Source organism: Lepisma saccharinum, chromosome 19 (assembly GCF_977018435.1).
Source record: "Lepisma saccharinum chromosome 19, izLepSacc3.1, whole genome shotgun sequence".
NCBI lineage: Eukaryota > Metazoa > Arthropoda > Insecta > Zygentoma > Lepismatidae > Lepisma > Lepisma saccharinum.
Genome location: NC_139247.1, coordinates 435037 through 447174, shown reverse-complemented (window position 1 = coordinate 447174; position 12138 = coordinate 435037). Strand labels below are relative to the sequence as shown.

Here is a 12138-nt window from a genome sequence, read left to right as displayed (position 1 = left end):
AAAAATGCTTATTTACCAGCATCACAGCAATTGTGAAGTGAATATGCATAATCACATAACACTATATGTAGTCGTAATCCCAAAGCTTGGAGACAACCAGATTTCGAGTTCTCTCTTTTGAAATATGTCTTGTTACAAAAAATCAGGCAGATTAAACTATTTGACAACAGGATGGAAATTAAGATCATTGACAGTTTCTGCAGATGCTATGTCATAAATAGAGGACAACATAGAAATGACTTCACAAGATTTATTTTCCTTTGAAAAATGAAGACTGGAAGTGAAAATTAACCTAAATAACCTTCTATGACTTTTTGGAATCTTGTGCTTTAGTATAATACTACATTTTGTTGGATTTGATGTAATTTGGAACTAATAGAATCCTATGTAAGCTGAAAACTTCTACATCACTTGGCTATAGAAAATAAACATTTCCATAAAATGGCTCATTTACTACTTGAACAGTGAGTCGAATTTCAGTTTTGAGTCCCATTAATAAGTTCTCAATATGTTTACTTAGAGTTTACTTCAGTTTTGCAATTCGTGTCTCAGGAGTCATGCACAGGATAAGCTATTTTCAATTATGCATATACGTATAACACAGTTTTATGCATTTATGAACATAGGAAAGATTGGCCTAATGACTAGTGAAGTCATAGTTTTTATTAGTCTATGAAACATATAGCGTTTAGTACAAAGGAACTGCATCTCATCAGAAATAGGAAGGTATAGCATATATTTTTACGTACATATTATTTTAAAGTTCCACAGATATAATTTGTTAGCGGTGTGTGAAGTAAAAGAGATGTATACCAATGTTTAATCAATTGTGTATTGGAAGTATTGAAGTATAATGTACATATAAAGAGAGCTGATTCATGGAAGCCTGCTAGTTACTCAACTTATGTATCATTCACAAAATGTATTAATAATCTAAAATATATAAGAGTTGTCAAATTTGATTAAGAGTTCATTTTTACTATGTTTCCTAATCTGAAGATATACAATTCTAAGACGTCACATAGTTGTAATTAGATTCTATCTGTCATGCTAGATGTTGGGTGCCCCGAAAACTAATTTAAAATTCCTCTTTCTAGGAAATTGGTATCTACATGCTGGAAGTATCAATGAGGACAGCCTGAGAACTAGGGGTTCCATGCTTAAGGTGGCATAGTGGCTGTTAATCCTCGAGTGGTCCCAGCCAAAGAAGATAAGTTGCAGTCTGATAAAAGAACCACTCAGTAAGGTGAAAGAACTAATGGCTTGTGACACAAAATTCTTTACATTACAAAATCTTTTTAAATTTCTCATTTTTCAAATTATTTATTGTACATGAAATACATGCCACAACATAAAAGGTTTGCATCAAGTATGAAACCTTGAATATCTTGAAATAATTGGATTCTGTTGAAAAATATATTAAATGTTGAATAAAAATGGGACTTTTAAGATGTATGAATTCCTGAATGTCGTCTAAGATCTCCCTTCTGTACAAATGATTTGTTACATGTTGCACACACAGGGCTTCTCTCCAGTGTGAATTTTTAAATGTCTTACAAGATCTGCGTTCTGTGTAAATAATTTGTTACATGTTGAACACATGTAGGGCCTCTCTCCAGTATGAATTCTTAAATGTCTTGCAAGATTTTTCTTTAGTATAAATGATTTGTTACATGTTGAACACTCAAAGGGTCTCTCTTCAGTATGAATTCTTAAATGTCTTGCAAGAACTTCCTTCTGTGTAAATGATTTGTTACATGTTGAACACTCAAAGGGTCTCTCTCCAGTATGAATTCTTAAATGTCTTGCAAGATTTTGCTTCCGTATAAATGATTTGTTACATGTTGAACACTCAAAGGCTCTCTCTCCAGTATGAATTTTTAAATGTCTTACAAGATCTACATTCTGTGTAAATAATTTGTTACATGTTGAACACATGTAGGGCCTCTCCCCAGTATGAATTCTTAAATGTTTTGCAAGATCATCCTTCTGTGAAAATGACTTGCTACATGTTGAACACATGTAGGGCCTCTCTCCAGTATGAATTCTTAAATGTTTTGCAAGATTTTCCTTCAGTATAAATGATTTGTTACATGTTGAACACTCAAAGGGTCTCTCCCCAGTATGAATTCTTATATGTTTTGCAAGATTTTCCTTCTGTATAAATGATTTGTTACATGTTGAACACTCAAAGGGTCTCTCTCCAGTATGAATTCTTACATGTTTTGCAAGATTTTCCTTCAGCATAAATGATTTGTTACATGTTGAACACATGTAGGGCCTCTCCCCAGTATGAATTCTTAAATGTTTTGCAAGATCTTCCTTCTGCATAAATGACTTGCTACATGTTGAACACATGTAAGGCCTCTCTCCAGTATGAATTCTTAAATGTTTTGCAAGATCTTCCTTCTGTGTAAATGACTTGCTACATGTTGAACACATGTAGGGCCTCTCTCCAGTATGAATTTTCAAATGTCTTGAAAGATGTTTCTTTAGTATAAATGATTTGTTACATGTTGAACACTCAAAGGGTCTCTCTTCAGTATGAATTCTTAAATGTCTTGCAAGATCTTCCTTCTGTGTAAATGATTTGTTACATGTTGAACACTCAAAGGGTCTCTCTCCAGTATGAATTCTTAAATGTCTTGCAAGATCTTCCTTCTGTGCAAATGACTTGTTACATGTCGAACCTTCAGTGTTTGAAGATTTTGTGTATTCTCCTTCCCTTGTAGATTCTAGATCAGTTTCACTGGTCTTTGATGCAGAGAAGAATGTTGTTGCTAGTGTAGAGCTGCAAGAAAGAAATTCTATTTAAAGCGATTTGGGTCGGAAATTTTGATTTGAAACATAATGAGTGTAAGATATAAATGTGTAGCATTATCTAAGATTTTTTTTTGAAGAGCACATCTAATTTCTAATTGATATATATACATATATACCAGTGATAACCTGGAAGGAGACATATGTTATTAACCCTTAAGTAGGCATGTATGGGTAAATTTGACCTCCAGGTAGATCCTTTTATGCCCCGACATTTGTGGGCTGGTGACACTGCTAGCCTACTAGTACCTTCCTAAATTAGTCTAATTCACATGTCAAAATCACTTCCTTCAATATGTGAGTAACTGAAGCAAGGTGAAACTGTTCCAAAGTTGCTGGGGGTCAAATTTACCCCTGTGTGCCTGCTAACGTGTGTGATTTTTTTGTTGCTAATACTTTTAAAACTTTTGCTTACTGTGCTTTATGAGTGTATTATTTTAACACTTTTTTTTCTTGCTGTGTTTGGTGACCACATTATAAACTTGATGTTTAATTTTGTAAGAAATCCATCAAAACAATCGCGTATAAAAGACAGGTGGAGTGTATACGGCGGCAGTAGGTGGATATTTCAAACGAGGATGAACATACTTCATCAGAAGCATTTCAAGATGAAAAATTGACTCAAGAATCAGATCGTGATGCAAGAGATCATGTAAGAGAGTCAGAACATGATAGTAATTATGAGACAAGTGGTGATGAAGAGAAAAATATCCTGAAAGAAGATGGACATTATTTCCTGGGAAACAACAAGATAACTCACTGGGAAAAGTTTCTTGCTCATGTTCAAATGTTTGTACACAAAGTATTAACATTTTTTTGGCTTCCTGGACCATGTGCAGCTGCCAAAATTACCAAGTCTGCTATCAAGACTTTATAGCTTTTCATAAATGGCACTACTGTGAGAATCATTGTAGAAAATGGAAATTGGTACCTAGAAATGATACAGACAGAGAATTTAAGGAAAAGGAAACCAAATAGACCAAAGCAACAGAAGTAAAAAATGAAGTTTATGTGATGTATTATACAGGGTGGCACACAAAGTTTTTTTATTTATTTGTTTTTTTTCACATCTGAGATAAAGAATGGCATCATGTGTGTCAACAGCAGTTGCAATAGCCATTGGAAATGTTGGATCATGAAATGTGAGGCATAATTCAAGGTTCTGCTACTAGGGATCTAGGGTAGACAACATGGCAGACTAAGGAAGACTTGGAAAAAAAAAAAAAAAAAAAAAAAAAAAAAAAAAAAAAAGCGATCTGCAACTGTGCTATTTTTTTCTGAAACAAAAAGCATTGTTGTGACTAAGACGCGTATTCATGCACATTTCCATATTCGATGGGCACTCTCTAGAAAAACGATCCACAAACTGCATGAAAATTTTCAAATGGAAGGACCAGTACTGGAATCGAAGCGTGATTGTTCAAAACATGTTAGCCTTTGCCTGAGAATATTGAAGCTGTTTGAGTCACTATGCAGAGGAGTCCCAGCAAATCGGCTAGAAAAGCAGCAAGCAATACAACTAGGGATATCAAGACGTTTCATTTAACGGATTTTTAAAAATAATCTCCATACATATCCGTAAAAGATTTCCATGTTATAAAAATAAACAAATGAAAAGAAACAGCAGAGAATGGTTGGGCTGAGGATAACAATCCAACACTGAACATCTTTTTGTTTTCTGAATAGGCACACTTTCATTTGGATCGTGGGGGAAAAGATTTTCCAAAAAAAGCAGCAATATTTAATAGTAGTTTTTCTTGTATGTATGCATTGCTTGCATTGTAGAATTATTTTCATGTAGTTTACAGTTATTACAAGCATAAGAAAACAGTTTTTCGTTGTGACATTTCAGGAGAACACACGCTTTCTTCATCACACATTTATTTTCATTTTGACTAAAGATACAGTTATACCAACAGTTAGCAATTTTTCAAACAAAAATAATCCGTTATATAGTGGATGTTGTCAATGTTACATTGTTGTAATATAGCAACCTAACTGTGAAAAGAAGCAGTCTGTTTTATTTTTATTTCAGATATATATTTTTTTACACTGTAACATTGACAACTGAGAAGACTTATGGTTCAAGCTTGCAGTGGAATTATGGAACTCATGTGTCGAATGGTAACATTGGTGTTTCCTTGACTGAGGTTACCAATAACAAAGGTGGTCTATTGAACATGTATTGAGGTAGTATATTTTTCCAAAATGTAACCTTCTTGTGATGTATGTTTCATTGAAAGCTTCTTTATAATATAGGTGTTATCTAAGAACAAAATGGGGAATCATTTCATGCACCACCCTGTATGATGTAGGAAAATAATACAATCGTCACATTTAGTATGATGTAATTAAAAAAATGATTGTGAAAATTGATATGCATTAGAATCTCAGTTTTTTCAATGAAAAATGTTCTAATTAAAGACATGCATTCTCTTCTTTAAATTTGAACATTGTTAAATTTACACAAACATTTGATGTGTATGATCATTTTTTTCTTTTTTTGCATTTACTATTATATACTTGCCTCATTAATAAGAGTTTGATTTCACTATTGCAATGAAAGATTATGTACTGGTGAAAACACAATGTCTGTTTATATTATATTATGAAGCTAATTGCCACCCATATTTATATTTGAAAACTACTTTAAGTTGTTAAAAATGGTAAATTTGATCACATAAAGATTCTCTATTATCCATATAAATTTTACTTTATTACACTTAATATTTTATGTTTGGGGGGTCAAATTTACTCTCAAAAGATGAAAGAGACACACCTGGCTAAGGGTTCAAGACAATTTATGACAGGATATTTGAGAAAAAGTGTGCTACTACTTCACATGGTTTTAAACTTTCTTATGCCAATTCCACAATGAAAATTACCAATTAGTAAGTATAACACAATTATTCGACATTTGAAAATGATACAAATGATGAAGAATGAAATATTTTTTGAAAATAAAAATACTGTTTGTATAACACTAACAATACCTTCAAGTACAGTATATATCTCTCTTATGGTTTTCATTGTAGAGTCGGTCAAAATTTGGGTTGTGCAACTATTTAAACACATTGTATAAGGCATTCCATATCTGGAGTACCCCATTATGCTTGCAAGGTGAAGCACCCTAAAATATAAATTTGCATTTGATGTTTTAAAATGTCTTAAAACAATTGCCATGATGATAATAAAAGCACGTTGGTTCTTTGCAGTAACAATATTAAAGATGATGGAAATATTCTAAGCCTGCTTTCCCTAGGTCTATTTGAGACTGATTGCTTAATACTAAGTTATTCTATGTTGCCTTTCTGCCAATTTTGGCAAATCACAACAATGAGGATGAGTGATGATATTATGAAATTGCTCAAGCAACACTCATGAAGAACAATCATCTCCAGCCCAGGATTAAAAAACTCGGGACGCCTGCCATTGTGGCATGCTGTGGTAACCAGTGCACCACGAAGGTTCGCAATTAGGCCTACCTGAATTGAAATTGGTATATTTTGGGAATCACGTACACACAGCATAGTGCCAAGTACAGACTTTTTTACAATAAAGTTATGTTTGCTTTGGTATAATAATACAGAATCTTTTACAAACATACTATTATCGCAATACAGACATTGGCATGTCCAAAGAGGGGTGGCTGGTGGGGATCATAAACCCCCTTTTGCCCAGAAAAAATAATTTAAAAGGCAGGAAAAAACTGCAAAGAGATGGCTGGCTACTAAAAAATGTATAGTCCCCCTCCCCCTTCGAAAGTCTTTGGTATGCCACTCTATATAGAGCTTGGTAGAGCTTTTTTCTATGCACATTTATGCACATTAAGGCTAATTGTGACTGGGGACTTGCAGTTTAAAGTGGGATCTGAACATTTTGTACCTCAAACTTGCATCAAACCCAGGACACCTTGATTATAAGGAGGCAACATAACCACTATGCTATCCACCAAAGGAAGAAAAACAAAAAATGTCCCACAACTTCTCAAGGCATGGACTGCTCCACTGCGAACAAAGAAAGGGAGGAAAATGGGCTGTCCCACTTTCTGATAGGGGAGGAAGTGTGATAATTTACATTGATAATTCTTAATATTTATTTTTTTCTCGGGAATGGAAAGAGGCCTCAATGTTTTTTTAAATTATTTTTTTTCCATTTCCATGTATTAGTACAATTATTCAGCTACAAGATGGCATACTTAGTTTATTTTTTGCTTGATGCTGTTTTGAGATGTGCCTAATTCTGGAGTTGTGGATTTCGCAATTTTTTTAGTATTTAAAGGGTTATATGTGCTAACAGCATATCCAAGTAATGTGCTATACCAGGTAGCCTCTTGTAATAGTGAGCTTCAATGCCCAGTAAACAATTCTTTGGGGTACTGTTGCTTAAGATACTAAGAACCAAAAACAGGAAAAAATTGCACTTTGGACCCTCTTTGTTGCTGCATAACAATGGAAAGCCACAATGTCCCATCAAAACAATTGAATGTATATAAGCAAACAGTCTTATATTAACAGTATAGCAAAATAAAAGTTTGGAATGGTGTTGCTTTGCAAAGATACAGCACTCCAAACTTACTCATGTTTCACTTTTCATGAAAAATGAAGGGTGTGACCTTGAACTTCAACATTTTCTACACGGGAGGGAAAATTATTTCAGGGGTTCAAATTTGCACAATATTAATTTATCATTACCTACTTCTTCAACATGTAAGAAAATGAAGCCAAACAAAAAAAATGCAACTATGTCACTTAGTTCGAATTTCAAAATAATGGCTCCTAACAACATATATTGATTGATTGATTTGTTGTATTAAGTCCACTTGATGCACTGAAAGGCTAATCGGGACTGGACCTACAGTTCAAAGTGAGATTCAAACCACTTGCGCCTCCACCGGGGATCGAAACCGGGAACCCTTGATTACAAGTCAACGACGCTAACAACAGATATCTATGTCATAAATTCTTAATGTATATTAACATAATTTATGACAGTTGAATTAAAAAAAGGGTCTAGCCTAAAATCCTTCAAATCACTGAATAATCATTGAACTTGCGATGAGTACTGCACCAGAGAAAAATCAGGCAAGCTGAGCAGAAGCATTTCTTGGGGAATGCGTAAATACTTACAGATATAACATAATCTTACATTACATTATTACAACACTTTGCACTCGGTAAATAACAAGAAAAAAAGAAACAGGAGAGGGTAGGATTTGAATCTACGATGTTTCATTCTTGATGAAAAACTACAACAGGGGGACTAACAAAACTGCTCCATGAGATTACTATGGAGAAATTGTGTAAAACATATTCATGTCAGTGGAAAAAAACATGTGCCAGACTTCTGAACCATTTTTCACCACAGATCAAGGAAAAGTCGCAATTTACAGAATTGAGCAGCATTGTGCAAGATATCTTTACTGATATCTCACCTAAAATTGTACGAAATTTGTCTCATTGCATTCAAATGTAACGACAATTATTTCCAGGTGGAAGAGAACCTGTACAGTGTTTCAAACTGCACAAATTTTTGTGCCACTTATTTTATATTTGTGAAATAGGTAACACACAGCAAAGGGACTGAAAGACTGGTTTTGATTTATTTGATAACATCCACAATGTGTTTCCACAATTTTATACCAACTAGTCAGGACATTATATATATATATATATATATATCAAATAATATTGCACTAAGTATGGAAAAAAATTAACTCCCAAGTTTAAAGAAATTGGTGGCATATAACAAGATTCCTCCTGAAACAATCCGTTCATGAAATAAGTTTTCTTCTGTTCTATTAATTCAAAACATGTATGCTGTTGATTAAAAAACTGTTTTTAAAATGTTTACAATATAAATAACATTGCTCTTTCTTTGGAACAAAAGTAAAGTTTTGCCAACACTAACCTTGAGTTGTAGCTACAGAACAATAGCTTACAAGCTAATAAAAGAATCATTTCCCAGATTGTTGTTGGCAAAATTGAGATGTTTGCAGTATAAGCTAAAATGGAATGCTGAATCTTGTGATGCATCTGCACATTTTTTTTTCTATTTGCTATATTTTAGTAGCAGTTTAATCTTACAATATTGAGATACAACTTAGGGGCCAATGATCGATTGTTTGTCCTAGAACAGTGGTTTCCAAAGTGTGTACCTCGGCACCCTGGGGCAACTTGGCTGGCTTACAGGGGCATCGCAAAATGTTCCAATATATTCAATCAATGATGTGATGTTTTCAAATATGTGCTTATTTAGTACTTTTTACACATAAAATGTTTTTGAATTGTAAATATGTGTCTATTTCTGAACTTAAGGCAAGCAACCTAACCATAATAACTGAGCGTTGCAAGTATTAGATAGGCATACATTCTGATTTGGGTACCGTGGGAAAATATTCAAACCGTAAGGGTGCCATGAATGAAAAAGTTTGGGAACACGTGTCCAAGAATATAGTGATGAATACTTCTAAATCAGTGACCTTAGATGTGTTTTTTAACCTAATATTCACTTCATGGTACACAAAACACAATTAGCAGAGACATTTGGTCCAAAATGTGATCCACATAGGAAAAATGTATTCCAGAATATTTTCACCATTTTTTTAAATCTCAAAACCTGGTTCTATACACACTCAAAAGAGAAAAGTATTGTAAATGCAAATGGCACAAAACCAAATATTAGAATCCTAAAAAAAAAATATAAAATTAATCAAACCTAACACACCTAACCTAATATAAAGAAAATTATGATTGGCATTGAACATAACAACATGAATGTGTTAACACTTTTTAATCTAACACTCCCTAAGAAGAGAAAAACAATTATCTGTTAGAAAAGTATCTTTCAGTGACACGCTGAAGGATATTTAAGAATATGTGCCAGTGTGCATGCGGAACTCCTTACAGAATTATACTAACATTTGTAAATAACATGAAAGTACTATCAGCACTGCAATCACTCTAATACAAAGAATTTGCCTGCACAAATAAATTCCTTTGAAATCAAGCTTACTGATGCAAGAACAATAATCCAAATTACCACCTACAGCATGTTTCAAAATGATTTGAACTATAAAAACATGTTCCATGTGCAATGCAATATAATAACCAATTGAATATCCTGAGAAATACATGAAGCACATCCTTAAGTATTTTTTTTAATGGCCTCAGCAGTTCTAAATTCTGAATTCTGCCTACAACTTACAGGCTGACCAGTTGTAAAATTGTTGCCCGTGGTGTGGAAAAAGCATCTTGCAAGATTATGTTCGTCATGAGTGCGCAACATCAGTTTCATACACACTTTCATTAAGATCCTACATCTAAGAACTCTATTGTATTAGTGCTGAGGTGCAAACCATTGAATAGAACATCCTGAAACCTGTCTGGATGGAGTTAGATTACCATATTGACGTGTGCAGAATAATGAAGGGTGCTCATGCACACATTGAGTATTTGTAAGGTAACTTCGCAATAACCATTGGCACTTAACTTGGACAGTTACATAACACTTGTGTGAAATGGCATCTTATTTTGAAAATTTATGAACAAAATATAATGAGCTGAAATCGTTCAAATAATTTTGAAACACAGTGTATAATTATTAATAGTCCACACGCAGAACATATCACAAGGAGTTGGCAATGATGTCATGACATGATAAATAGTATAACACTTGTTACTTTGCTACAACACCCCTCCGTGAACTAAAACAACAGAGGCAGACCTCCGTGGCAAAGTGGTTAGTTAGGTCCTGGGTTCAAATTCCTGACTGGGAATGGGTGTTCACAATTAGCCAAATGTGGAAGAAAAGTGATGTAATATACCAAATCAATCAATGAAAAACAACAGAAAGAGTTCATATGGAACAAAATATTCATAAACCAACCATATTTTGATCTTGAAAATTGGAAACCGGGGGACTTGGAATCCATGCTTCATTGTTTAAGTCCTACATGTAAGAATTCATAACTCTGTCCATATACAAGAAGCAATTCTGAAATTTACAAAATATTTAAGTTGAGGAAATTTGAGGAGGAAGTATGGCTTCCGTGGCAATTCAGTCTAAGGTGCTGTGCTTTGGACTCCAACTGCGGGACAGCATGGGTTGAAGTCTGCCTGGGTTCTCGGTTTGTGTACAGGGACCGGTGGCAAGCCACCATCATGACGAAATTGGGGAGCTACGAGTGAGTAGCATAACCAAGTCCCAAATATCGCCTTTAACGGCTGAGGGTTCAATGTGCTGACCACACGTCACCCCATTACCGGTTAAAGATAACCACACCTGTAGGTATGATTGTGGGAGGGAGACTGGCAGTCAGGATAAATGCCAAGGCCCTTCCAGGGCTGTGGAGCCACATGTTACATTATTTTATTATTATGATTCAAGTATTGTGGTACTTTTCATTAATTTGAAAATACTTCAGGCACTCACCTTTCTGTCTCTGCTGATGGACCTTCATGTTCAATTGTGAGTTCACTCTTCACATCTTCAGGCTCTACATTAACATTGTCACTCTCATCACTTTTGCATCTAACACCACCAAACTTTGCAATGTCATCACTGGTATCCAAATCTTTACTATCCTCCTGCAAAAATGCATTCATCCCAGCACAAGAGTTCAAGTAAATGTGAAAGGAGCTACGAGCAAAATCATTTGGCTCTTCGACTTTCATTTGTCCCTTCTCTGGTTCAGATTTAATAACTGATGATGATGCTGGCTGCCAAGTGTTTTCGGTTGACTCTTCATTTGGTTCACTCTTGATTGAACAACTCATGACGTCAGGTTCTACCTTCAGTAGACTGGACAAAGAGAGATCGTGAAACTCCATTAGTGTTGATGAAGAAAAGGCACTTGCTATCTGAAAATACATTTTACACACAAACATCACATGGTGTTCTAATTGAAGACAATATACAATACATACATAAATATGTATGCATGGATGTGTGTGTGCAACAAGTAAAAAAGGAAAGTGGAAACACTCACCAGAAACTGGAAAAATTCAAATTTTCGCAGCTGCGAGTGACATCTTCAGTGCTAGAAAAAAAAATTGAAGTTCTGTTAATGTGATGGTTAGGAAGGGTTGGGAAAGACTTTCTTTTTCCGCAGGTAACTGGGTGTGGTTGCACTCATGGCTGATGTGTAGTCTCTCCCATCCTTTTCATACTGACGAGTTGGCAGATTCGGATAAGGAGAGGATGATCGCTACCCAGAAACAATAATTGAAAGGCATATTGTGATGGTTGGTATAGATGGCAAAGGTTAAGTCCAGGTTGTGGGTGGAGTGACAGTTGTTGATCCTGATGTTTGAATGT

At 34.6% G+C, this 12138-nt stretch overlaps 1 protein-coding gene across 1 annotated transcript in view; it reads right to left on the bottom strand.

Annotated features, from left to right (window-relative positions):
- Positions 1–1349: 1349 nt before the first annotated feature.
- Positions 1350–12138, bottom strand: part of LOC146002755 (uncharacterized) — a 47804-nt gene continuing 37015 nt past the window's right edge. Inside the window, exons 2-3 of the mRNA XM_083140690.1 lie at positions 11254–11681; positions 1350–2791 (exon numbers count right to left, since the gene is read on the bottom strand). Of these exons, the coding sequence (XP_082996816.1) occupies positions 1504–2791; positions 11254–11651 (1686 nt within the window). The 5' untranslated portion in view covers positions 11652–11681 and the 3' untranslated portion in view covers positions 1350–1503. The remainder of the gene's footprint in view (positions 2792–11253; positions 11682–12138) is intronic.